Source organism: Suncus etruscus, chromosome 9 (genome assembly GCF_024139225.1).
Source record: "Suncus etruscus isolate mSunEtr1 chromosome 9, mSunEtr1.pri.cur, whole genome shotgun sequence".
Lineage (NCBI taxonomy): Eukaryota > Metazoa > Chordata > Mammalia > Eulipotyphla > Soricidae > Suncus > Suncus etruscus.
In genome coordinates, this window is record NC_064856.1 from 38,257,935 (window position 1) to 38,284,910 (window position 26,976).

The window sequence follows — 26,976 nt, forward strand, 5'->3', positions numbered from 1 at the left end:
CTTCTGAGTGCAGAGAGCCAGGAGTAATCCCTGAGTGTTACCGGTGTGGCCAAAAATAAATGATTAAATAAATAAAACAAAATAACAAAATGTCACCTAGACAGTGGCTTACTTTAACCCCCAAACGTGAGAATTGAACTGAATCTTGGTTCCAATACTCCTCCATGAAATGTGTTGTAGCTAAATTTGCCTTTATTGGGGGGAGGGGAAACTAGGGAGGCCATTCCTGGGAATGCTCAGTGGTATCTCCTGGTTCTGCCCTTGGAAATTACTCCTGGCAGTGCTTGGAGAACTACGAAAACATCTTTGTATGACTGAGAAAGCTACTACCTATGCCTATACTTATATCTATCTATCTATACATACATACATACATACATATATATATACATACATATATATATATATATATATATATATTGGGCCACACCCGGCGGTGCTCAGGGGTTACTCCTGGCTGTCTGCTTAGAAATAGCTCCTGGCAGGCACGGGGGACCATATGGGACACCGGGATTCGAACAACCACCTTTGGTCCTGGTTCAGCTGCTTGCAAAGCAAACGCCACTGTGCTATCTCTCCAGGCCCATATCTATATATTTTAATAAAACAAGGTAGTTTTTAAATTGAAACTTAGTTAGAAAAATGTGAAAGGAGAGAAGAAATTTTGTCTGAAAGACTACCAACAGAAAATAAGTATAGAGTAAGCTTTTTTTTTTAAAGAGAAAAAAATATAGGCATCCATTAATAACTTGCTGGATACTTTCTGCATGCATAGATTAAGAAAAAACAACTCTAGAATTTTCAGTTACCAATTTCCAGGAGACTATATGGAATGCTGGAGATCAAACCCAAGTTGGCAACATGCAAGCAAACATCCTACCCACCATGCTTCACTTCGGCCTGCATTTTTTAGGATGATTGAAAATTCTAGAGTAATAAAATGTTACATGGCTGGAGAAATAGCACAGCATATATAGCCTTGCACGCAGCTGACCCGGGTTCGATCCATAGCCTCCTATATAATCCCTGAGCACCGCTAAGAATGACCTCTGAGCACAGAGCCAGGAGTCAACTCTGAGCGCTGCCTGTGTGGTCCCCAAACAAAAGTTACAAATATATGCGGAGCCTATTGAGAGCGTCGCATAATCTTCAGAGCAAGAGGTGAAAGGCAAAACTTCTTAACTTGTTGGGTTTTTCTATGCATGCAGAAAATATACAGCAAGTTATTAATGGATGCCTATTTTTTCTCTTAAAAAACAGGCTTCCTTGTTTCTGTTTTTTTGCTCAACAAAAGAAAAAGATTATAGAAAGTTGGAGAGTGGGTAGAGTGCATGCTTTGCACATGGCCTACCTGGGTTCAATCCTTAGCTTCTCATATAGTTCTCAAAGTGCTGCCAGTAGTAATTCCTGAATGCAGAATCAGTAATTATCAATAATTATTGAGCATCACTGGTGTGCCCCCCCCCCCAAATATAACAGAAAAGACTCATCTCACTGAAAAGGCCGTTGCCCTTGCATTTGTCTCATACAGTACTGGCAAGAATTCTCACTAGGTATTGGTATTGACTAAACAAAACATGTAGACAGAACTAACCTTTAGAGAAATGTGAGAGCGAAGAGCACACATTTACATTTCTTTGAAGTCTCTTACAGGTCTGAAAAATCATCCTGAAAATACATTCAACTTTAACTAGAAATGTATTTTCGTTCTTTTCCAATAGTTTGAAGGTAGTAGATGTAAATAAAGACATACTCAGACTTACTAATAACTATTTTTTTTCTCTGAACAGTTCACCAAACATAAAGCAATCCCATCAATTATAAAATAAAGGGCCAGAGAGAATATAATAGGTAACATGTTTACCCAACACACAGTGAAACCTGATGCTACAGATGGTGCCCTGAGCAGAGCCAGAACTACCCCGAGCAAACAGTAAGCTCTGAACACTACTGGATATGGCCCAAAATTTTAATAGGAAGAAAAATTATCTAGAAATCTTGATTGTTTTGTTGTTTTAGGAAGATTTAACTTCCTATATCTGTTCAACTTGAGGGTTTTAATAAGTAATCTCCCTCCAAATATGTTGGCTATATAATTCCTAAAATTACAGGTTGTTTGTGGGTCTAGGGAGACAGGAGAGCATATCTGATAGTGCTTGGGGGTTACTCCTGCTTGACAAAGTACTAAGGGGGCATTTACAGTAGTACTGAGGGTATCATGCAGTACCATGTGATGCTAGAATTGAACTGAGAACTCTGGCACGTAAGTATGTATTCTAGCTCTGTGAGCTACCTCCCAGACTGGATTTACTTATTTTAAGACTTCTGATGGGGGCTGGATAGGTGGTGCTAGAGTAAGGTGTCTGCCTTGCAAGCACTAGCCTAGGGCAGACCGCAGTTTGATCCCCAGGCATCCTATATGGTCCCCCCAAGCCAGGAACCATTTCTGAGCGCATAGCCACGAGTAACCCCTGAGCATCAAAAGGGTGTGCTCCCCCTCAAAAAAAAAACTTCTGATGGAGTTTACCATCATGCTAATTACACATTCAATAATTTGACTTTTTATTGAAAGTATATTTTTCTGATGTCTCAGAAGTTTAAATTTATTAAATTCAGTCATTAAACAATGCAATTAATTTAATGCATATAAATAAAAGCACTTATGGAATAGAATAATATTGAACTATGCTCATCACTTTTTTGTTTTTGGTTTTGGGCCACACCCTGTGACAGTCGGGTTAGTCCTGGCTATGAGCCCAGAAATCATTTGAGTTTTGGGGGACCATATGGGACACCAGGGAATCAAACCGCAGTCCATCCTAGGCTAGCGCCGGCAAGGAAGACACCTTACCACTTCCACCACCGCTCCAGCCCCTCATCACTCTTAAATTTGTATTATTTGTGGGGGACTGGGTACATCCATGTGCTGCGGAAAAAACCTGGTGCTCCTGCATATAAAGTGTGCATCCCAGCCTGTTCAACTATCTCACTGACCCAAACATATCCTTAAAAAATTTTTTGTTTGTGTTTGGGTAACACCTGGTGGTGCTTCTAGGAGTTACTTCTAGCTCTGCGCTCAGAAACTGCCCCTGGCAGGCTCAGGCGACCATATGGGACGCTGGGATTCCAAACACCGTTGGTCTTGCAAGGCGAGCAGCCTCCCGCTGTGCTCTCTCTCTGGCCCTTAAAAATAATTTTTTGTTGTTTGTTTAAAGCATTATGATTTACAAAGTTCCAAAGCTGAGTTTTAGACAGTGTTTCAGCACCAATCCCACCACCAGTGTAACCTCCTTCCACCAAAGTTCCCAGAAACCATTGCCCCTTAGTCTGCCATTACAACAGGCAACTTTAAGCTTGGTTGTTAATGTTTGAGTCATAATTTCAGTGTTGACGACTCTGTGGTTTAGATGTGTTAGCAGAGATGTGGTGAAAAAGTAACTCTCATGCACAGATGGTGGGATTGTCTGGTTCAACCCCTATAAAAATCAGTATAGAGATTCTTAAAAATTCAGAATTGAGCTGCCATGTGACACAGCAACTTCACTTTTGGGTATATAACTCCAGGACAGAAAAACAAATTTATATTCTCAAAGGTATCTAGGGTTCTCAGGCTGGAAGGATAGTACTGATGGGCACATATGGAGTTCAATCTCTGGTATCCCTATGATCCCCTGAACAACCCCAGGAGTAATTTCTTTTACTTTACTGTTGTTATTTTTAATTGAATCATCATGAGGTACAACTACAAGGTTGCTCATGATTTTCAGTCACACAATGTCCAACATCTATCCCTTCACCAGTGCACATTTTCCAACCACCAATATCACCAGTATTCCTCCCAGCCCTTCTTCTCCCCGCCTGCTTCTATGGCATGTCATTTTATCTCCTTTAAGTACCCAGTTATTGTCCAATGAAGAATGCCTCATACCTACCAACTCTTTACTAATCCTAAACCTAATTCTCATCCTAATCATTCTTTTTTTTTTTTTTGGTTTTTGGGCCATACCCGGCGGTGCTCAGGGCTTTCTCCTGGCTGTCTGCTCAGAAATAGCTCCTGGCAGGCACGGGGAACCATATGGGACACCGGGGCTTGAACAAACCACCTTTGGTCCTGGATCGGCTGTTGCTTGCAAGGCAAACACCGCTGTGCTATCTCTCCGGGCCCTCATCCTAATCATTCTTATCTCTGCAGTCAGGAATCACTCCTGGCAGGCTCAGGGGATGAGGGATCAAACCTGGGTTGGCCACATGCAAGGCAAACTCCCTGCTTACTGTACTATCACTCTAGCTCCCAAATTATGCAAGTAAAAAAATAATTATATCCAAAACATTTAATTTAGCCTCAGAATAGTACTTCAAGCTAAGGATGAGAAAGCCACTATACTATGAAACATTGTTCATTATTCAATATTTTTAATTTTTATAAATATTTTCATTAAATTTCATAGTCATTAAGTTTTGAACTTAGGTTTCATGATCCAGATTTTCACTTGGTGCTTTTACATGGAGTCATTTATTTTCAAAACATGACAAATTGCATAATCCATTAAAAACGACTTTATTAAAATTATGTTTTCCAAAAGAGAGGGTTCTGTGCCAGTCGTCTTTGAAAGTTTTCATACCTACAAAAGAAAAAATAATTTATAAGGTAATTAAAATAGGATTTTTTATATAAGTCCAAATGACTTCTCATAGCACTTACATTACCAGATGAGGCTCAAAAACAAAAGCAAAGCAAAACAAAACAGAAGAGTTAAGATACAAACTTAAAAAGCCCAAACTTAAAGTTTCTTTTTTTTTTTTGGTTTTTGGGCCACACCCGTTTGACGCTCAGGGGTTACTCCTGGCTATGTGCTCAGAAATCGCCCCTGGCTTGGGGGGACCATATGGGACGCCGGGGGATCGAACCGCGGTCCGTTCCTTGGCTAGCGCTTGTAAGGCAGACACCTTAGCTCTAGCGCCACCTTCCCAGCCCCCCAAACTTAAAGTTTAATTAATTACTTTTTGCTTTGTTCTGTTTGTTTTTGGTTTGGGGGTCATACTTGGTGGTGCTCAGGGTTTACTCCTGGCTCTTCACTCAGAAATCCTAGTGGGTCCAGTGAACCTTGTGTGATTGATGCCAGGGATCAAAGCTGGGCCTGCTTCATGCATGGCAAGCACCCTACCTGGTATTCTATCATTATAGTCTCAGAGAAATTTAATTATTCTTTTTTTTTTTTTTCGGTTTCGGGTCACACTCAGGGCTTGCTCCTGGCTCTACACTCATAAATCACTCCTAGCAGTCACAGGGGACCATATAGGATGCTGGGATTCAAACCACCGTCCATCCTGGATCGGCTGTGTGCAAGGCAAATGCCTTACCACTGTGCTATCTCTCCGGCCCCTATGAACTATTCTTACAAAAAGACAACAGGAGCCAGAGAGATAGCACAGCGGCATTTGCCTTGCAAGAAGCCAATCCAGGACGTAAGATGGTTGGTTCGAATCCCGGTGTCCCATATGGTCCCCGTGCCTGCCAGGAGCTATTTCTGAGCAGATAGCCAGGAGTAAGCCCTGAGCACCGCTGGGTTGGCCCAAAAACAAAATAAAACAAAACAAAAGACAACAAGCAAGCTAGAGAGATAGCTCAAAGTGCTCAGTGCATGCATTACTTAAGAGAAGGTTTGAGAGGCCGGAGAGATAGCATGGAGGTAGGGTGTTTGCCTTGCATGCAGAAGGACGGTAGTTCGAATCCTGGCATACCATATGGTTTCCTGAGCCTGCCAGAAGTAATTTCTGAGCGCAGAGCCAGGAGTAATTCGAGTACTGCCAGGTGTGACCCAAAAACCAAAACTAAAAATTAAAAGAAAGACGGTTTGAACCTACCGCCACAGGTTCTCTAAGTACTAGGAGTGACACTAAATAAACAAAAACTTAGTTCCCCACATCCCTTCAACAGCAGATAAGTGTAGCCAAAACTGCCTTATCCTTGATCTCCCTAGTTAAAAAAAATATTAGATAGCAAGAATAGTGATTTAAATCACTGGCTTAGGGGTAGGAAAGACAAACCAAGGGATTGAGTACACACTGAATACAGACATGCAAGAGGTCCTGGTTTGATCCCAAGCACAGTATGGTCCCCAGAGCATCACTAGGTACAATCCCTGATCACTGTGTCGAAAGCTACCCGAGTACTGCCAGGTATGGTCCAAAAACAACAAAACAAACCAAAAAAATGAAGGCTGGGGCCAAGAGTGGTGATGCAGACCGGTAAGGCATCTGCCTTGTTGGTACTAGCCTAAGATGGACTGTGGTTCAATCCCTCAGCGTCCCATATGGTCCCCCAAGCCAAGAGTGATTTCTGAGGGCATAGTCAGGAGTAATCCCTGAGAGTCACCGGGTGTGGCCCAAAAAACAAAACAAACAAACAAACAAACAAACAAAAAACAAGACAGAGAGACAGCAAGTAGGGTGCTTGCCTTACACATCAAGTGACTAGGGATCAATCCCAGGTATCACATATGGTTGCAAGAGAGAGAGAAAGCGAGAGAGAGCAAAAGCGAGCGAGCGAGAAAGAGCGAGAGAGAGAGAGAGAGCGAGAGAGAGAGAGAGAGAGAGAGAGCGAGAGAGAGAGAGAGAGAGAGAGAGAGAGAGAGTTGGCTTGGAACCTAATATGCCTGGAGCCTAGAGTTGGTCTTATGCCAGAAAACTTCAGGGATAAGGTCTCCTTGTATTTAGGCCAAGGCTTTTCTTTTCCATGTCCCCTATATTTTGCTGGGCCTATGCAAACAATTTCCACACTAACACTGTCTTTGCTGTGCTCCTTTGACTCATTCTTTTTTTTTTTTTTTTTTTTTGGTTTTTGGGCCACACCCGGTAACACTCAGGGGTTACTCCTGGCTATGTGCTCAGAAGTTGCTCCTGGCTTGGGGGACCATATGGGACACCGGGGGATCGAACCGCGGTCCGTCCAAGGCAGCGCTGGCAAGGCAGGCACCTTACCTTTAGCGCCACCGCCCGGCCCCATCATTCTTAATGAAATAATGTATTATGATCAATTGTGTCAACAATACTATAGCTTTTAATGTTAAAGAAGTTGCATAAATTTTGTGGCTTTGAATTGCTTTGTGTACTGCTAAGAAATGTTATAATGCACTACAATCTGGGGGCTCGAGGGACAAAGTAAATGTCATGTATTTTGTTTTATTTATCTTAATGTTTTTTTAGCTGAAAATTCAAAATTAAGGTGTCAGCAAGAGGATTTCTTTGAGAATTCTGTTTATGGATGATTGCCTTCCCATTGTAACTTCACCTTGTCCTTTCTTTGCATCTTTGCCTTCAATAAAATTTAAAAAAAAAGAGAGAATAAAATGATAAAAAGAACATAATAAAATCAAAATGCAATTTTCACTAGCCCTAAAGCAGCTAAAAGCAATATTGCCATTCCAATTTTGTCATTGTCATTTCCAACATGTCTGATAAGACTCTACCTGGCACAAGCACAGACCCAGAAAAGGTCTGGAGAGAAACTCCAGAAGGAAGAAGGAACAAAGGGTTGTGATAAGGCCATGAAGGTGGACCACAAAAAGAAAAAAAAAAAAATCATGCTGTTATCAAGGAGAATGGACTCTTATCAGTCAACTCTGGTAAGAAGTTCCAAATGCAAGAAGACCCACCATAGAATGATTTTCCTCGTTTGTGGGATATAGAACAAAAAGATAGTACGGTAGTAATATCCAAAGACAATAAAGATGAGGACCAGGAAGACGTCCACAAATAGTGATGGTGGGGAGTGCAGTTAGGGTAGAGAAGGGACCACTATGACAATGATCGTTGGAAATGATCATGCTGGACAAAAACTGGGTGCTGAAAGGTGATAGAGGGATACATGTGATACCCCTTCAGTAACAATATTGCAAACTACAGTGTCTAAAAGGAAAAATAAAGGAATACTAAAAGAAAGGGACAGAAAGAAAGATAATTTTGAGAGAGGAAAATAAACTGAGAAAACAGCAAAGATTGAGTTGTGAAGCAATCTCCAAGGTGGAGAATGAAATATGCACCTAAAATATGCACCATTATATTTTCCAGTCTTTATATGAAAAAGTAAAAAGTATTTAGGATAAGACCCATATCTGAACTCTATATTATATACTTCTTAATGGCATGTATTAATGTGTGTAAATGTCCACAATTAAGTACTTTTAAATGTTAAAAAGTAAACATACATGGTTATTAAAATTTTTAATATTAGAGATACAAAGTGTTCCATACCATTTCAGAACCACATTTGCTGGAATGAACATTTCAGATGGATTTGGTGTCATCTGGGCCTGAGAGATAGCAAACGATGAAGCAAAATTGTAGAAGTTGTCCAACATCTTTTGTGTGAACTACAAAAGTAAAGCACAGATTAATAGATACATCTAAACATTCCATTTAAGCTTTAGTATCTTAATTCTCTTCACTTTTGGGTGTGAGTGTATTGTGTTTCTGGGCCATACCTCGTGATGTTCAAGGCTTGCACTCAGGGATCTTTCTGCAGGGGCTTGGGTGCTGGGGATTGAACCTGGAAGAGCTGCATGCAAGGAAAGTGCCTTACCAGCTGAATTATCTCTCCGGCCCTTTTATCTTCAAAAATTTTAATGCTCCTACATTAATTTAATTAAAAACCATTAAATGGGGACTGAAGAGAATACAGTGGGTACTCTGCTTGTCTTGAACAAAGCAGAACTCGATTTGATCCCTTGTATCCGTATAGTTGCCCAGTACTAGCAAGAGTAATACCTGAGAGCAGAGCCAGAAATACTTTGAGCATTGTCCTGTGTGGCTCCAAAATCTATCAATAAATAATAAAATAAAATTCTCCTAGAAATAGGGGCCGGGAAGGTGGCGCTAGAGGTAAGGTGTCTGCCTTGCAAGCGCTAGCATAGGACGGACAGTGGTTCGATCCCCCGGCGTCCCATATGGTCCTCCCAAGCCAGGGGCGATTTCTGAGCGCATAGCCAGGAGTAACCCCTGAGCATCAAACGGGTGTGGCCCCAAAACCAAAAAAAAAAAAAAAAATTCTCCTAGAAATCTTTTGTCTTGTCAAAAAGATAAAAAATTAGATATAATAAAAAAAATTAGATATAATAATGAAACTCGAGGCCGGAGCATTGGCGCGAAGCAGTAAGGCATCTGCTTTGTTGGTGCTAGCCTAGGAAGGACTGCAGTTTGATCCCCTGGAATCCCATATGGTCCCCCAAGCCAGGAGCAATTTCTGAGCGCATAACCAGAAGTAACCCCTGAGCATCACCGGGTATGGCCAAAACAAACAAGCAAACAACAACAAAAAGAAACTTCTAGTTGAATGACAATTGTAAAGAAAAGTAATACTATTATAAAATAACAAAATTATAAAGAAAACTAACACTATTATTTTCTCGATTTTTTTCCCTATTAGTGTAGCAAACTGGGTTCTATACTCAGCAACAAGTTCCCTAAGCACCTTCAGGGAAGGTTCCCTAAGCACCTGCACATAGCAGGAGAAAGGCCTGAGTACAAATGGATGTGGTCTCCAAACAAAAATAAATAATTTTGAGCTATTTTTATGAATATAAAACAGAAGTCCCTTAACACATAAGAAAATGTCAAAAGTATCTGTAAAATAGGTAAAATACTTGAATAGCAAATGTAAACCATCTATAGATGGCAATAACTTATGGCACGGGCCTCAAACTCGTGGCCCTCCAAACATTTTGTGGCCCGCGGCCAGCCTTCAAATATCACAGTATTCACGTTATTCGCTTACCGAAAAATCGCAAAAATCGCATTACTAAGAAAAAAAAATCACATTAAACATTAGAATACCCCTAGCAGTTCTGTACAGGATATGCAAATTTTTAAGATTAAAAGATAATATTTATTTTTATTTTTTTCTTAAAATGCAGGATTGTAGTTTAAGATTGCATTTTGAATGCTGGTTTTTTCTTTTCTTCTTTTATATATTTATGTATTTTTTACATTATTTAAACATCTTCATTACATATATGATTGTGATTAGGTTTCAGTCATGTAAAGAACACTCCCTTTACCAGTGCAACATTCCCATCACCAATGTCCTAAATCTCCCTCCATCCCACCCCACCCCCACCTGTACTCCAGACAGGCTTTCCAGTTCCCTCATTCATTCACATGATTATGGTAGTTCTCTGTGTAGTTATTTCTATAACTGCACTCACCACTCTTTGTGGTGAGCTTCATGAAGTGAGCTGGAAGTTCCAGCCCTCCTCTCATTGTCTCTCAGGATTGTTGCAAAAATGACTTTTATATATTTTTCTTAAAACCCATAGATGAGACTATTCTGCGTCTCTCTCTCCCTCTGACTTATTTCACTCAGCATGATCGATTTCATGTACAACCATGTATAGGAAAATTTCATGACTTCATCTCTCCTGATGGCTGCATAATATCCCATTGTGTATATGTACCACAGTTTCTTTAGCCATTCATCTGTTGAATGGCATCTTGATTGTTTCCAGAGCCTGTCTACTGTGAATAGTGCTGCAATAAATATAGGTGTGAGGAAGGGGTTTTTGTATTGTATTCTTGTGTTCCTAGGGAATATCCCTAGGAGTAGAATAGCTGGGTCGAATGGGAGCTCAATTTCCAGATTTTGGAGGAATATCCATATCGCTTTCCATAGAGGTTGGACTAGATGGCATTCCCACCAGCAGTGGATGAGAGTTCCTTTCTCTCCACATCCCCACCAGCACTGATAGTTCTCATTCTTTGTGATGTGTACCAATCTCTGTGGTGTGAGATGGTATCTCATCGTTGTTTTGATTTGCATCTCCCTAATGATTAGTGACAAGGAGCATTTTTTCATGTGCCTTTTGGCCATTTCTATTTCTTTTTTATCAAAGTGTTCATTTCTTCTCCCCATTTTTTTTATGGGATTAGATGTTTTTTTCTTATAAAGTTCTGTCAGTGCCCTGTATATTTTGGATATTAGCCCCTTATCTGATGGGTATTGGGTGAATAGTTTTTCCCACTCGGTGGGTGGCTCTTGTATCCTGGGCACTATTTCTTTTGAGGTGCTGAAGCTTCTCAGCTTAATGTATTCCCATCTGTTGATCTCTGCTTCCACTTGTTTGGAAAGTGCAGTTTCCTCCTTGAAGATGCCTTTAGTCTCAATGTCATGGAGTGTTTTACTGACGTGTTGTTCTATATGGTATCAGGTCTGATATCGAGGTCTTTAATCCATTTGGATTTTACCTTTGTACATGGTGTTAACTGGGGGTCTATGTTCGCCTTTTTGCAAGTGGCTAACCAGTTCTGCCAGCACCACGTGTTGAAAGAGGTTTTCCCTGCTCCACTTAGGATTTCTTGCTCCTTTGTCAAAAATTAGGTAATTGTATGTCTGGGGAATATTGTCTGAAAACTCAGGCCTATTCCAATGATCTGAGTGTCTGTCTTTATTCCAATACCATGCTGTTTTGATAACTGTTGCTCTGTAGTACAATTTAAAGTTGGGGAAAGTAATGCCTCCCATTTTCCTTTTCCCTAGGAGTGCTTTAGCTATTCGAGGGTGTTTATTGTTCCAGATAAACTTCATAAGTGTTTGATCCACTTCTTTGAAGAATGTCATGGGTATTTTTAAGGGGATCACATTAAATTTGCATAATGCTTTGGGGAGTATTGCCATTTTAATAATGTTAATCCTGCCAATCCATGAGCAGGGTATGTGTTTCCATTTCCGCGTGTCCTCTCTTATTTCTTGGAGCAGGGCTTTATAGTTTTCTTTGTATAGGTCCTTCACGTCTTTGGTCAAGTTGACTCCAAGATATTTGAGTTTGTGTGGCACTAATGTGAATGGGGTTGCCTTCTTGACTTCCGTCTCTTCCCTATCATTACTGGTGTATAAAAAGGCCATTGATTTCTGTGTGTTAATTTTGTAGCCTGCCACCTTGCTATATGAGTCTATTGTTTCTAGAAGTTTTTTGGTAGAGTTTTTAGGGTTTTCTATATAGAGTATCATGTCATCTGCAAACAGTGAGAGCTTGACTTCTTCCTTTCCTATCTGGATTCCCTTGATATCTTTTTTGCCTGATCACTATAGCAAGAACTTCCAGTACTATTTTGAAGAGTAGTGGTGAAAGCGGACTGCTTTGTCTTGTACCAGAATTTAGAGGAAAGGCTTTTAGTTTTTCTCCATTGAGGATATTACTTGACATTGGCTTGTGGTAGATGGCTTCAACTAGATTGAGAAAGGTTCCATCCATTCCTATCTTGCTGAGATTTTGATCAAGAATGGGTGTTGGCCCAGATACTCAGCAACAGTCTGCATGCAGGGCAGATCGCTCCACATTTAATGGTATGCTGAAACTAGAGGATGCTCCACATCAGCCTGACATCGATGAAAGAAATGCACAGAATCCAGAGTCTTTAAATATAAGAATCTGATACCAACAACAGCTAAAGTGTGAAAAAGTTTCACCAGGACCTTGAGAATGACTGGAGTTGGACAGACTGGAACCCAGAGTCTGTCTTATGCCAATAAACTTCTCGGGTGAGGCCTTTTTGTAATCAGGTCAAGAATTTTTATTTTCCATTTTCCCCATTTTTCTGGACCTATGCAAACAATGGCGATTGCCATTATCACACCTTTACTATATTTTTTTATCCTTTAAGGAAAAAAATACAACTTACTGAACTTAAAAACAAATAACTGTAGTAGAATGCCTGTCTCGAATACAAGCAAGAAATGGGAAGGGGGGGGGGGGTAATGTTACACTGGTGAAAGGGGGTGTTCTGGTTATGACTGTAACCCAAATATGATCATGTTGCTTAAATAAAACATATATTAAAAAAATAAAGAGCACCTAGGGAAACAAAAAGAATGGGTGTTGGACCTTATCAAATGCTTTCTCTGCGTCTATTGATATGATCATGTGATTTTTATTTTTCTTGTTGCTGTCGTATATAATGTTGATAAATTTATAGATGTTAAACCATCTTTGCATTCCTGGGATGAAACCTAACTAGTTGTAGTGTATGATCTTCTTGATGATGCACTGGATCCTATTTGCCAGGATTTTGTTGAAGATCTTTGCATCAGCATTCATCAGGGATATTGGTCTGTAATTTTCTTTTTTGGCAGCATCTCTATCTGGTTTTGGTATCAAGGTGATGTTGGCTTCATAAAAGCTGTTTGGGAGTGTTTCCGTTTTTTCAATTTCATGGAAGAACCTGGCTAGGATTGGTAGTAGCTCCTCTTGAAATTTTTGAAAGAATTCATTAGGAAATCCATCTGGGCCTGGGCTTTTCTTTTTGGGCAGATGTTTGATTACAGTTTCAACTTCCTCAGTAGTGATGGGGGTGTTTAGATATGCTACCTCCTCCTTACTTAACTGTGGAAGGTTATAAGTGTCCAAGAATTTTTCCATTTCTTCTAGGTTTTCATGTTTAGTAGCATAAAGTTTCTCAAAGTAGACTCTGATTACCCTTTGGATCTCTGCAATATCTGTCGTGATCTCCCCCTTTTCATTTCTTTTTTTTTGTTTGTTTTTTGTTTTTGTTTTTTTGTTTTTGGGCCACACCCGGCGGTGCTCAGGGGTTACTCCTGGCTGTCTGCTCAGAAATAGCTCCTGGTAGGCATGGGGAACCATATGGGACACCGGGATTCGAACCAACCACCTTTGGTCCTGGATCGGCTGCTAGCAAGGCAAACGCCACTGTGCTATCTCTCCAGCCCCCCCCCCTTTTCATTTCTAATTCGGGTTATCAGATTTCTCTCTCTTTCTTTGTGAGTTTTGCCAATGGTCTATCAATCTTGTTTATTTTTTTTTTATTTTTTTATTTTGAATTATGAGAACAAAAGATGCAAAGAAAGAGGACAAGGTAAAGTTACAGTGTAGGGACAATCACCCATAACATAATTCTCAGAAGAAGTCCCCTTGCTGATATCTTAACTTTGAACTTTCAGCCAAAGAACATTAAGATAAATAAAACAGAATCCATGTGCAATTACTTTGTCCCTCAAGTCCCCAGATTGTAGCACATTATAATATTTCTTAACAGCACACAAGGCAATCTAAAGCCATCAAACTTACGTAACTCCTTAAACATTAGAGGCATAGTATTTTTTACATTTCCATGTACATGCATATTAGCTTAAGTTAACCTCAAATTTTAAGTGGGTGCGTTTTAAGGATTAGAGTCAAAGGAGTACAGTAAAAACGGTGTTAGAGTGGCAATTGTTGTTTGCATAGGCCCACCAAAATATGAGAGGCATGGAAAGGAATAACCTTGGCCTAAATACAAAGAGATCCTACCCCTGAAGTTTCCTGGCACAAGACCAGCTCTAGGCCCCAGGCAAGACATTCTCCGTAGTGCCAACACACTTTTCACACAGTCTCTGTTGTTGGTATCATGTTTCTGTATTAAGATTCTGGAATCTGCATGTCCTACATTGAAGTCATGATGTGGGTGTTTTCTCGTTTCATCTCACCATAAAAGGGCAATGCAGGAAGCCCTGTCCTGTAAGCAGGTTGTTGTTGTTAAGTCTTCTCAGTGTTAAGGGAAGTCTCTTTTGAGCAGGACGATGTCTGAGCAGTGGTAGGGTCTTCCGTGGTAGAGGATTGCTTCCAGGTGATGTTATAGACAAACCTCACCATAAAGGGGCAATACAGCAAGCCCTGTCCAGTAAGAAGGTCATTGTTCTTGTTGTCTTCTCAGTGTTAAGGGGTGTCTCTTTTGAGTAGATCATTGTCAGAGCAGCTGTAGGGTCTTCCCTGGTAAAGGAATGCCTCCAGGTGATGTTATATACAACCTTGGATGTTTTGTAAATGTCTTCTGTAGATCAAGGGGTGAATGGAGAATGCCCATTCTTCTGAGGCCTGTGCCAGGTCTTTATGTCAATGTTCGGGGTGTAAGGTCTCATTGCACTACAAGATTTGTGTGTTCCTATCTCTATTAAATAAGAACTTATTGGTATGTATAGTATTTTCCCATTTTAGTGTGCCTAAGCAAACAAGAAATAAAGCCACGTGGTGCTATCAGATATATGGGGGGCGTAAGAACATTTCCAACAAGACCCATGACTTGGTTCAAACATAAGTATTATACTGAGGGATTCTTTCACAACAAATTCCATATTGAGCAGTTCACAAAGAGAAGATAAAAAACATTGGGGGGGGGGATCGTCACTGTATAAGAAAATATTCAGCAAAAGTTTATAGACGTCAAAGAAAACACCCATAAAATGTTGAAAAGATATGTGTCTTTTTTATGCCTTTTGAAATAGTTGGGTGGGTGTTAACTCCAGGGCACCACTTTGGTCTGTGACTTAGGACTACAGTAATTAAGTTAGAAACGGTAAATGAGGAGTAATGATGATAGGAGTTAAATAAGTTAAAGAGAAATATGAACTTATATAGGGGTATGCAAAAGGGCAGAGTACAAAATGGACATTCTGCATACATAAAAACATAATTCAATGATAGTGAGTACTATTAATGTTTCTTGTGTGAGTACTATTAATGTTTCTTGAAAATTTAGACTGGACAGAGATTACCAGTGACTTCAAGAAAATGGGAGGCCAGAAGTTCAGAGCCCCACCCAGACCCTCCCTAAGGAGCTGAATGGATAATGGGGGAAGGCCTAGGGTACCTTCAAGCTCCACCAAGGGACCCAACTCACCGGCTTGCCCAGGCATGTGGCCCGGGGAAGCCCTGGAGATCTGGAGCTTGTTTATTTTTTTAAAGAACCAACTTCTGCTTTCGTTGATCTTTCGGATTTTTTGGTTTTCCACTTCATTGATTTCTGCTTTCAGCTTTGTTATTTCCTTCTGTCTCCCTATTTTTGGTTCCTTTTGTTGGTCATTTTCTAATTTTTTGACCTGCGTCATTAAGTTATTCAGGTATGCCCCTACTTCCTTCCTGATGTGTGCTTGTAGAGCTATAAATTTTCCTCTCAGGACCTCTTTAGCTGTGTCCCATAGATTCTGGCAGTTTGTGTCTTCATTATCATTTGTTTCTAGGAAAGTTTTGATTTCCTTTTTGATTTCATCTCGGACCCACTGGTTGTTCAGTAGCAGGGTGTTTAATTTCCAATTGTTAAAGTTTTTCTTCTGTGTGGCTTTGTAGTTCACATCTAATTTCAGAGCCTTGTGGTCAGCAAAGGTAGCCTGCAAGATTTCTGGGATATGCAAATGTTTAATGCGATTTTTTTTCTTACTAATGCAACTTTTACTGTGAATATTCAGTAAGCAAAATCCCTTATGTGGCCCTACCTCACCCCAACTTTGCCTCCTGCGGCCCCCAGGTAAATTGAGTTTGAGACCCCTGACTTATGGGATTAATATTTAGTTTCATTTTTACATTTTCCAACGCCAGGTGAATTTAAACTATAAAATAGGATGTTTTCATTGTCTAAGAAAATCAGGAAATGTGTACTGCATTACCTGTGTGAATGAGTCTACCGAGGATACAGCAGCATTGCCTACTGGAGTCTGTTGAGCCAAACTCTCCAATAATTCCACTGAAATTCCAATCTGAGCAACAGAAGGAGTTCGTACAATATTCATGGCTCCAAAAGGATGTTGGCTTCCTTCTCCTAAAAAAAAAAAATGTAAATTTTCAGTACTAAATATGATCCTCTCAGGCATGATGTCTGAGTGCAAAATCAGAAGTAAACTAGAGCACTGACAGGTGTAGCCCAAAGCAACAAATCTTAATACTTAATATAAATATCTAGAAAAAAGTAACTTAATGTTACTTAATGTTCCCATTAAGGTTCCTAAAACCTCTGCCTCATTTCAAATGATATCCTGATAAATTGGGCATATTTTACTAACACATTTTTTTTTTGGTATTTTTGGGCCACACCTGTTTGATGCTCAGGGGTTACTCCTGGCTAAGTGCTCAGAAATTGCCCCTGGCTTAGAGGGACCATATGGGATGCCGGGGGATCAAACTGTGGTCTTTCCTTGGCTAGCGCTTGCAAGGCAGACACCTTACCTCTAGTGCCACCTCACCGGCCCCACTAACACATATTTTAAGAGAGAAGTGACTCTCAAAGGCTTCTCAAAAATATTTTGGGGGTGGGTGGAACAGTGGCATGGAGCAGTAAGGCATTTGCCTTGCTGGCACTAGCCTAGGACGGACCATGGTTCAATCCCCCAGTGTCCATATGGTCCCCCAAGCCAGGAGCGATTTCTGAGTAGATAGCCAGGAATAACCCTTGAGTGGCACCAGGTGTGGCCAAAAAAAAAAAAAAAAGCAAAATTTTAGAGGGTCCAGTGACAGCATAGTTAGTAGTATGTAATACGTTAGTATGCCTTGTATACAACTGACCCAGCCTTGATCACCATCAGTCCATACTGTCCCCCAAGCCTGCCAGAAGTGATTCCTGCGGGCAGACCCAGGAGTAGACCCTGGACACTGCTGGATGTACCCCTAAAACAAAATAAAATAGACGCTGGAAATATTATACAGAAGGCAGGGTACTTGCCTTGCACACAATTGACCCATGATCAATCCCTGGCACCCCAGAGTCCAACCATAATTAACCCCTCAGTACAAAGCCAGAAATAAGACCCGGGCCCGGAGAGATAGCACAGCGGCGTTTGCCTTGCAAGCAGCCAATCCAGGACCAAAGGTGGTTGGTTCGAATCTCGGTGTCCCATATGGTCCCCCGTGCCTGCCAGGAGCTATTTCTGAGCAGACAGCCAAGGGTAACCCCTGAGCACCGCTGGGTGTGGCCCAAAAACCAAAAAAAAAAAAAAAAAAAAAATAAGACCCGAGCACAGCTGGGTGTGGCCCCCCAAACAAATTATATACACATATGTATATTGAGATAAAAATAATTTATCTTGGGGCCGGAGTGATAGCATGGAGGTAAGGTGTTTGCCTTTCATGCAGAAGGTCATCAGTTTGAATCCCGGCATCCCATATGGTCCCCTGTGCCTGCCAGGAGCAATTTCTGAGCATGGAGCCAGGAGTAACCCCTGAGCACTGCCGCGTGTGACCCAAAAACCACAAAAAAAAAAAAATTTATCTTGTATATGTCTAGGATTTGGATATCTGAAGTATGCATAAAACAATATTTGTCAAATAAGTAATATACCAATTCCTTATCCTCTAAAAAGACAAGTAATAAATTTTCTTAAGTATTATCAATGCTTGGTGGTTTTAGAGAGTCCATCCTAGAGCTTCTGTCTATGACTTTACAAAATCTAAACACCATTTCTTAAATTTTTTTTTTGTTTTGACTTTTGGTTTTTGGGCCACACCCAAAGGGTTACTCCTGGCTATGTGCTCAGAAATCGCTCCTGGCTTGGGGGAGCCATATGGGATGCCGGGGGATTGAACCACAGACCATCCTAGGCTAGCGCAGGCAAGGCAGACGCCTTACCGTTTGCACCCCTCTGGCCACCATTTCTTAAATTGCTTAAGCATCAACTATGTAGCAGAAACTATAAAGGATTTTGCAGTGAGGCCAAAGAGATAGCACAGTAGTAGAGCGTTTAAATGCCTTGCATGCAGAGGACTTGGCAAGGCCCCAGGTTCAATTCCTGGCATCCCATATAGTCCCCCGAGACTGCCAGGAGCAATGCCTGAGCACAGAGCCAGGAGTAACCCCTGAGCACCACTGGGTGTGACATAAAAATCAAAAATAAAAGACTTTGCATTACTGTATCTTTATTCACACTTTTTATAGATAAACTCTTTTTATGGATAAATATATTGGTCAAGATTACACAGAAAACAATAGTATCACAGGAATTCACCACAAGTCTTTAGAGGTCTGAAGTCAATACTCACTGTTAATTGTTCTAAGATATAAATTCTTAACTAATCAGTATTCATTATTTCACTCAAAAAGCAATTCCAGGGACCGGAGCAACAGCACAGGGGTAGGGCATTTGCCTTGCATGCAGCCAACCCCAGATAGACTTTGGTTTGATTCCTGGCATCCATATGGTATCTCAAGCCTGCCAGCAGCGATTTCTAAAGAATCAGGAATAACCCCTGAGCCACTGTATGACACACCCCCTTTAAAAAAAAAAGCAATTCCAATACACTGGAAGTAAAAAGTCTTCCTTCTGGGTCGGAGCAATAGAACAGTGGGTCAGGCATTTGCTTTGCATGCAGTCAACCTGGGATCAATCCCCAGCATCCCATATGGTCCTCTGAGCCTGCCAGGAGTAATATTTTTTTAAACACTGTGATTTTATTTAAACACTGTGATTATAAATATTATAGTTGTATGATTACAGTCATGAAAAGAACACCCCACCCTTCACCAGTGCAACATTCCCACCACCAATTTCCCAGATCTCCCACCCCACCCACACCTGTACTCAAGACAAGCTTTCTACTTCCCTCATTCATTCACATTGTTATGATAGTTTTCAGTGTAGTTCTCTAACTGCACTCATCACTCTATGTGGCCAGCTTCATGTAATGAGCTGCACCTACCAGCCCTCATCTCTCTTGTCTCTGAGATACCTTTAAAAATGTCTTTTATTTTTCTTAAAACCCATAGATGAGTGAAACCATTCTGCGTTTTTCTCTCTCCCTCAGCATAATAATTCCATGTACATCCATGTATAGGAAAATTTCATGACTTCACCTCTCCTGACAGCTGCATAGTATTCCATTGTGTATATGTACCAGTTTCTTTAGCCACTCATCTGTTGAAGGGCATCTTGTTTCCAGAGTCTGGCTATTGTAAATAGTGCTGCAATGAATATAGGTGTGAGGAAGGGATTTTTGTATTGTATTTTTGTGTTCCTCGGGTATATTCCTAGGAGTGGGATAGCTGGATCATATGGGAGCTCAATTTCCAGATTGTGGAGGAATCTCCATATCGCTTTCCATAAAGGTTGGATTAGATGGCATTCCCACTAGCAGTGAAAAAGAGTTCCTTTCTCTCCACATCCCGGCCAGCACTGCTTGTTTTCCTTCTTTGTGATGTGTGCCAATCTCAGTGGCATGAGGTGGTACCTCATAGTAGTTTTGATTTGCATCTCCCTGACGATTAGTGATGTTGAGCGTCTTTTCATGTGCCTTTTAGCTATTTGCATTTCTTCTTTTACAAAGTGTCTGTTCATTTCTTCTCCCCATTTTTTGATGGGGTTAGATTTTTTTCTTGTATGGTTATGTCAGTACCTTGTATATTTTGGATATTAGTCCTTTATCTGATGAGTACTGGGTGAATAATTTCTCCCACTCAGTGGGTGGCTTTTGTATTCTGGGCACTATTTCCTTTGAGATGCAGAAGCTTCTCAGCTTAATATAGTCCCATCGTTTATCTCTTTTTCTACTTGTTTGGAGAGTGCTGTTTCTTCCTTAAAGATGCCTTTAGTCTCAATGTCATAGTGTTTTACCTACATGTTGTTCTATATACCTTATAGTTTCAGAGCTGATATCAAGGTCTTTAATCCATTTGGATTTTACCTTCGTACATGGTGTTAGCTGGGGGTCTGAGTTCGCTTTTTTGGAAGTGGCTAACCTATTGTGCCAGCACCACTTGTTGAATAGGCTTTCTTTGCTCCATTTAGGATTTCTTGCTCCTTTATCAAAAACTAGGTGGTTATATGTCTGAGGAACATTCTCTGAGTATTCAAGCCTATTCCACTGATCTGAGGGTCTGTCTTTATTCCAATACCATGCTGTTTTTATAACTATTGCTTTGTAATCCAGCTTAAAATTGGGGAAAGTAATGCCTCCCATATTCCTTTTCCCAAGGAGTGCTTTAGCTATTCAATCAACCAGCATACCTTATAGTCCTCTGAGCCTGACAAGAGTAATCTCTGATACAGACAGATCCAGGAGTGACCCCTGAGCACTGGCAGATATTACCCCCAAGCCAAAATTAAAAGGATTTAGTTTAATGCAAAGCTAACTAAATACATGTTGAGTATTGATTGCTACTAAATCTAATTTGGGTAATAAAGATTAAGAACCCTTATTTTCTAGGACTCCAGATAGGCAATTTGCTCAATGGGACTACAATTAGCTAAAGCCAGATTTTAGAAACTATTTAATTCCAAACATAATGCACTTTTCATTAGTCTACATATGAAATCATTGAAGAATCTCTAAAATGTACAAATTTTAGATATTTGGCAGCTGGATATTTGGCTTTAGTTGTAAAATAAAAACCATGTGTGAGGCCATGGGTTTGATTCCATGGCATGCCATGGGGCTTATCTCCCACCCTCTTCCATGTCTCCCACCCATACACATAGAATGGCCGTCCCAGAACTGTTGTAAATAGTTCCCACACTATCTTTTAATAAAAAATATTTGTAAATTAAATACTTGTTATTCTGGGGCTGGAATGATAGCACAGTGGCAGGGCATTTGCCATGCATGTGGCCAGCCTGGGATGGACCCACGTTCAATTCCCAGCATCTCATATGGTCCCCCCAGCCTGCCAGGAATGATTTCAGAGCACACAGCCAGGAGTAAGCCCTGAGCCCAGCCCATCTGGGTGTGCCCCAAAACAAGGAAGGGGAGGAGAGAGAAAGGGAGGGGGGAGAGAGATTTGTTATTCTTTTTGTTTGTTTGTTTTTTGTTTTCTGGATCACACCCGGAGGTGCTCAGGGGTTACTCCTGGCTGTCTGCTCAGAAATAGCTCCTGGCAGGCACGGGGGACCATGTGGGACACCGGGATTCGAACCAACCACCTTTGGTCCTGGATCAGCTGCTTGCAAGGCAAACGCCGCTGTGCTATCTCTCCGGGCCCCAGATTTGTTATTCTTAAATGAAATACATACTTCTGTCATCTCTTCCTCTTCTTCTTCTGAAGTCACTTCTTCGGTTGTCATGTTCTGACCCGTGGGTAGTGGTTGATCTAGCATCTCAACATCCAGGTGCTTAAGAAGGTTATATAATCTGCAGAGTTCACATATCAACCACTTCAATTGCTGACGAAGCGAATTGTGCTTAGTGTCTTCTAGACGTTCCAGAACTGTTGCCAGGTTTGGGTCATCACAGTTCACAAACCATATTGGTGAAGAAGATGGGTAAGATTCCTTGATGCTGCAGCCCAGGGCAAATGGCGGCGGGCCGGCGCCAGGAAGAGGCAGCGCAGCTCATCCGGCCTCCAGCCCACCACGCGGAAGAGCTCGTGCTCAGGCCCGAACATGGACGCCAGGAAACGCAGTTCGGCCTGCAGCCAGGATGCGGACGCCGACATCTGGAGGCGAGGCGGGGGCGGCCGGCCGGCTGGGGAACGGCGACAGAGGCCAACGCGCTCTCCAACCGCAACACCTCAACTCCGCCAGGAGTAATTTCTGAGTGCAGAGCCAAGAGTAAACCCTGAACAGCACTGGGTATGGTCCCCAAAGTCTTTCTTCTGGCCTAGCAGCTCCACTTTATGAAAGCAGGTAATCATCTTGAGCTTTTGTTGTTCTCTTTGATCCCTCAACAAGTTTAACTCTATTTTATAATGAACCCTAAAATAAATTTACATAAGAAAAATTGTGTGATAGGTAAAGCACTTGTATGCAGTCAACCTCAGTTTGAGCCCAGCTCCACATATGGTCTCTTAGAATAATGCCAGGAATATCCCCTTGAAAATAGAGCCAAGGGGGAACAGTTCGGTGTAGCCTATAAACCAAGACGAAACAAACAAAAAAAACTGAACAGAGAAAACTAGAATTTAAATTTTTTTTTTTTAGTTTTTTTTTTAGTTTTTGGGTCACATCCGGCGGCACTCAGGGGATGCTCCTGGCTATCTGCTCAGAAATAGCTCCTGGCAGGCACGGGGAACCATATGGGATGCCGGGATGTGAACCAACCACCTTAGGTTCTGGGTTGGCTGCTTGCAAGCAAACGCCGTTGTGCTATCTCTTCGGCCCCAGAATTTGAAATTTTTTTCTGTAACTTAACTGGATGAAAAATGACATCACATGTCATATGCAGAGAAAGCAGAAACATTTAAATACTACTGCCCTCAAAGAGCAAATATATGAAAAAGAAATTTAAAAGATGAAACTACAATTTTAACATTTCTCAAACATTCCTCTTTGGGGTCCTAAGAGATAGATAGCCCAGTGGGTAAAGCTATCTTGCATGCTACAGGTCTGGGTTCGCTCCCCAGACCACATGAGGTCGGTCCCCTTCAGCAATGTCAAGAATGATCTCTGAAAACAGAACCAGGAAATAAAGCCTAAGCAAGTCAGGTATGAGCCCCAAATAAAACAAAATGAGAAAACAACCAACCAACAAGAATTCCTACTTGAGGACTGGAGAGACCACAGAAGATAAAGTACTTGTCCAGAATGTAGCAGCAGTGGCCTTGATTTAGATAGAAATCCCCAGGATCACATGAGAACAAAAGGTTATGCCCCAAACCAAAAATCATGGCCAAAATGATAGCATAGTGGTAGGGTGTTTGCCTTGCATGCAGCCAACCCAGGACAGTCCCAGGCTTGATTCCTGGATCCCATATGGTCCTGAGCCTGCCAGGAGCCAATTACTGAGCAGAGCCAGGAGCAACTCCTAAAACCCCTCCCTCCAAAAAAATCAACAGAAAAATTCCTTTTTGCTATATTGAATAACTATACTGATTATACTAGAACTTCTCTTAGTCTAGAATTCTCTTATGGAGTAAAAGAACATAATACATTTATAATACTGTCTCAAAAGATTCAGATGAGTTATAAATGTTACAAAACTACAGACGAGTACAGTCCTGGGTGGCACCTAAGCAGAGCTCTGCTGGAAGTAGTCCTAAATATATATATATAATATGGCAAATTGAGGAATATGATAAATGCAAAGAAATATTTATATTGTGTTTTTATTTCAAAATAAACTAAAAAGCCATGTTTTAATATCAGAACAATACCTTTATCATGCTACAAGTGCTGCTAGGCAAAAAAAAAAAAAATTAAAAATTAAAAAAATTCGGGGCCGGGCGGTGGCGCTGGAGGTAAGGTGCCTGCCTTGCCTGCGCTAGCCTAGGACGGACCGCAGTTCGATCCCCCGGCGTCCCATATGGTCCCCCAAGAAGCCAGGAGCAACTTCTGAGCGCATAGCCAGGAGTAACCCCTGAGCGTCACAGGGTGTGGCCCAAAAACCAAAAAAAAAAAAAAAAATTAAAAAAATTCCAAAAACACAAATAAAAATATAGGATTAGAATAGTACCTTATTTATTATAAACTCCAAAAGAAAAAATGTCTGATTTCTCATAAAAAGAAAAATCTACAATCATAATCATAATCATTGTCATTTTACTCATCAATAAATTCATTTAATTCATTAAGCCCTTTTCTTGTTGTACCAGCAATATGAATATTAAATTATCTTCAGAATAATCACATATTAAAGTTCTAAAACATAATGAAAAGTAGCTGTAAAGTTCCACAGTGTTTTTATTATACCTGACCTAATGTCCTACTCCCCCACCTGCTCTTCCAATCTTGGCCTCTTCTGCTTCCCATTCTCCACATAATTCTCCACTGCAGATGTCACTGGAATTCTCCCTGACTGAGGCATAGAGCCATTTCCTCATTGTCTCTTGAAACACTTACAAATAGTTAACCTACAGAGAAAAAGGAAGGTTTTTTAAGGTGAACTTTGTATATATGAAAAGTCATGTGGATGTGACTTAAACAAGCTCTTCTTCAAATAGTTTACAAATATACCCTTCAAATAGTATATGAACTCTACAAATAAATCTGTATTTTACAGCCATATAAACATGCATAAATATGCATTATATAACTTATTTCAGTTAAATTCTTTTTGGTTAAAGAAACTTTCCACCAACAAATTCAGAAATCAAAACTGTAAATGATGAGGTCAGTGGGTAGGGCATTTTCCTTGCATGAGGCAAAACTGGTTTGATGCCTAGCATCTCATACAATCTCTTGTGTACTGCCAAAGGGCAGGAGTAATCGCTGAACATCACTGAGTATGGCCCCAAAATCAAAAAATTTCAAACAAAAATTGTAAACAATATTTTAAGATACTGTAGTTATGGGGGTTTGTATGTGTGTGTGTTTTTTCTTTTGTAATTTTTTATATAATGTAAATCAAACTATCTTAACCTTTTATGATGACACTCAGTTATCTTTGCATATTTGAAACAGCATTCAAATGTTTTGTTAGAGGTTCCGAAATGTACAACGAAAAAGTGGTTTTCTCACTAATTTATGGCAAACAGAATAAAACTTCCAAAAAAATGGAAGCTATTAAAACTGGGCAAATCTTTGCCCATCAACTATAGAATTGAGAATGCTAGGGTGGAAGTGGGAAGCAAGAAAGAGGTGGACTGGAAATAACACAGGAGCAAGAGCTTTGGACTCATAGGTTATGTAAAGACAAGCTGTCTGTATATATCTAAACCATTAGAGCCAACACTACAGTTACAATTATTATACTTAAAACTGTATCTACCAAGGAGACAGTTCAAAGGATGGGAGAGAACTTGCTGTTACCAGTAGAGGAACGTGGACACTGGTGGTGGGACTGGAGTAGCAATGTATGCCTAAAATTCAATTGTCAACAACTTTGTAAAATTCAATAAAAAAAAAAAAATTCCCTGAAATCTACCTTCTTTAAGACACACAAGCAAGCATACAAGCACACAGAAAGTGTCCTTCAGTTGCACCTGGCACTACCCCTTACCACCTACTAAATAGCTTCAGCATCACAAAGGGGTGGTTATATTGACCACTCTGAGAAATATGGGACTATAAACATGGTGAGGACTTTCAATATATTATATACATATATGTGTATATATATATATATATATATACACATATAATCTTAGAGTTTAATAACATTAAGGCTAGATTTCACTTTGAGAACTCAAAAAAGATAACCTTTTTTGTTTGTTTGTTTTTTAGTAATCCCTGGCAGCGCTCAGGGATTACTCCTGGCTCTTCACTCAGAAATTGCTCCTGGCTCAGAGGACCATATAGGATGCCAGAGATTGAACCCGTGGTGCGTCCTGAGTCAGCCACATGCAAGGCAAAAGCCCTGCCACTGTGCTACCACTCCGGCCCTCAGATTATGTACTTTAAGAAAAATATCACAGGCCAGAGCAAGTAAGGTGTTGCCTTTTATGTGGTCAACTGGTATTCAATCCCCAGCACCACAAATAGTACCCGGAGCTCTCCAGGAGTGATTTCTTAGTGAAAAGCCAGGAAAAAGCCCTGAGCACTGTTGGACAAGTTCTCCCAACCCCCAAGAAATAAAATAGAAGGAAAGAAAAAAGAAAAAAAATCACAAAGCTCTGACAATACTCATGTGAAGTAGAAATGTTAACTTGTTTGAATGGTTTGAGATACACATGGAGTTTCTTTCCTTGTTTTCAGTTTTTGATTTTTGGGTCATGGCTGGTGTTGCTCAGGGATGACTCCTGGCTCTGTGTTCACGGGGCCTATATGTGGTACCAGGGATCAAACCAGATTCAGTTAAATGCAAAGCAAGCACCTAAATTATTACACCATTTCTCCAGCCTCTGCTGCAGTTTTTAGAACTATTTTTCTGGCAATTATTATTTTCATGATTATAAGCTATTTTATCATATGGCACTTGCATGAATTACTACTACCATGTCTTTAAGTTTAAATTATACGAAAGACCCTCACAGGGCCAGAGTGGTAGTAAAGCGGGAAGGATCTGTGTCTTAAATGCATGGTTCAACCAGAGTCCAAACTCTGGCATTCTATACAGTCCCCCAAGCACCACCAGGAATAACCCCTGAGCATCACTAGGTGTGGCTCAAAAAATAAACAAAACAAGATACACAGAATGTACACTTTCTCTATCTGCTTCACTACAAGTGTAGCAGCTTAGTCACCAAAGTAATTAAAATATTCCGTAAGAATTATCTTTTATGAATACAGTATTAAAAGCTCAAGATCATAGCAGATATAATACCTTCCTCTAATACAACTGATCCAACACCAGTGGAAGATGGAATAACTCAAAATAGAAAATGGGATGGCTGGGGAGGGAAATGGCAGTAGATAAAGGAGGC

The 26,976-nt window shown here is 40.6% G+C and overlaps 1 protein-coding gene across 3 annotated transcripts in view; it reads right to left on the minus strand.

Moving 5' to 3' along the window:
• Positions 1-4,539: 4,539 nt before the first annotated feature.
• HIKESHI (heat shock protein nuclear import factor hikeshi) overlaps positions 4,540-26,976 on the minus strand; it is a 31,517-nt gene continuing 9,080 nt past the window's right edge. For all 3 annotated transcript variants that reach the window (XM_049780064.1, XM_049780063.1, XM_049780065.1), the window contains exons 3-5: positions 16,427-16,578; positions 8,254-8,372; positions 4,540-4,622 (exon numbers count right to left, since the gene is read on the minus strand). In XM_049780064.1, the coding sequence (XP_049636021.1) occupies positions 4,568-4,622; positions 8,254-8,372; positions 16,427-16,578 (326 nt within the window). In that variant the 3' untranslated portion in view covers positions 4,540-4,567. The remainder of the gene's footprint in view (positions 4,623-8,253; positions 8,373-16,426; positions 16,579-26,976) is intronic.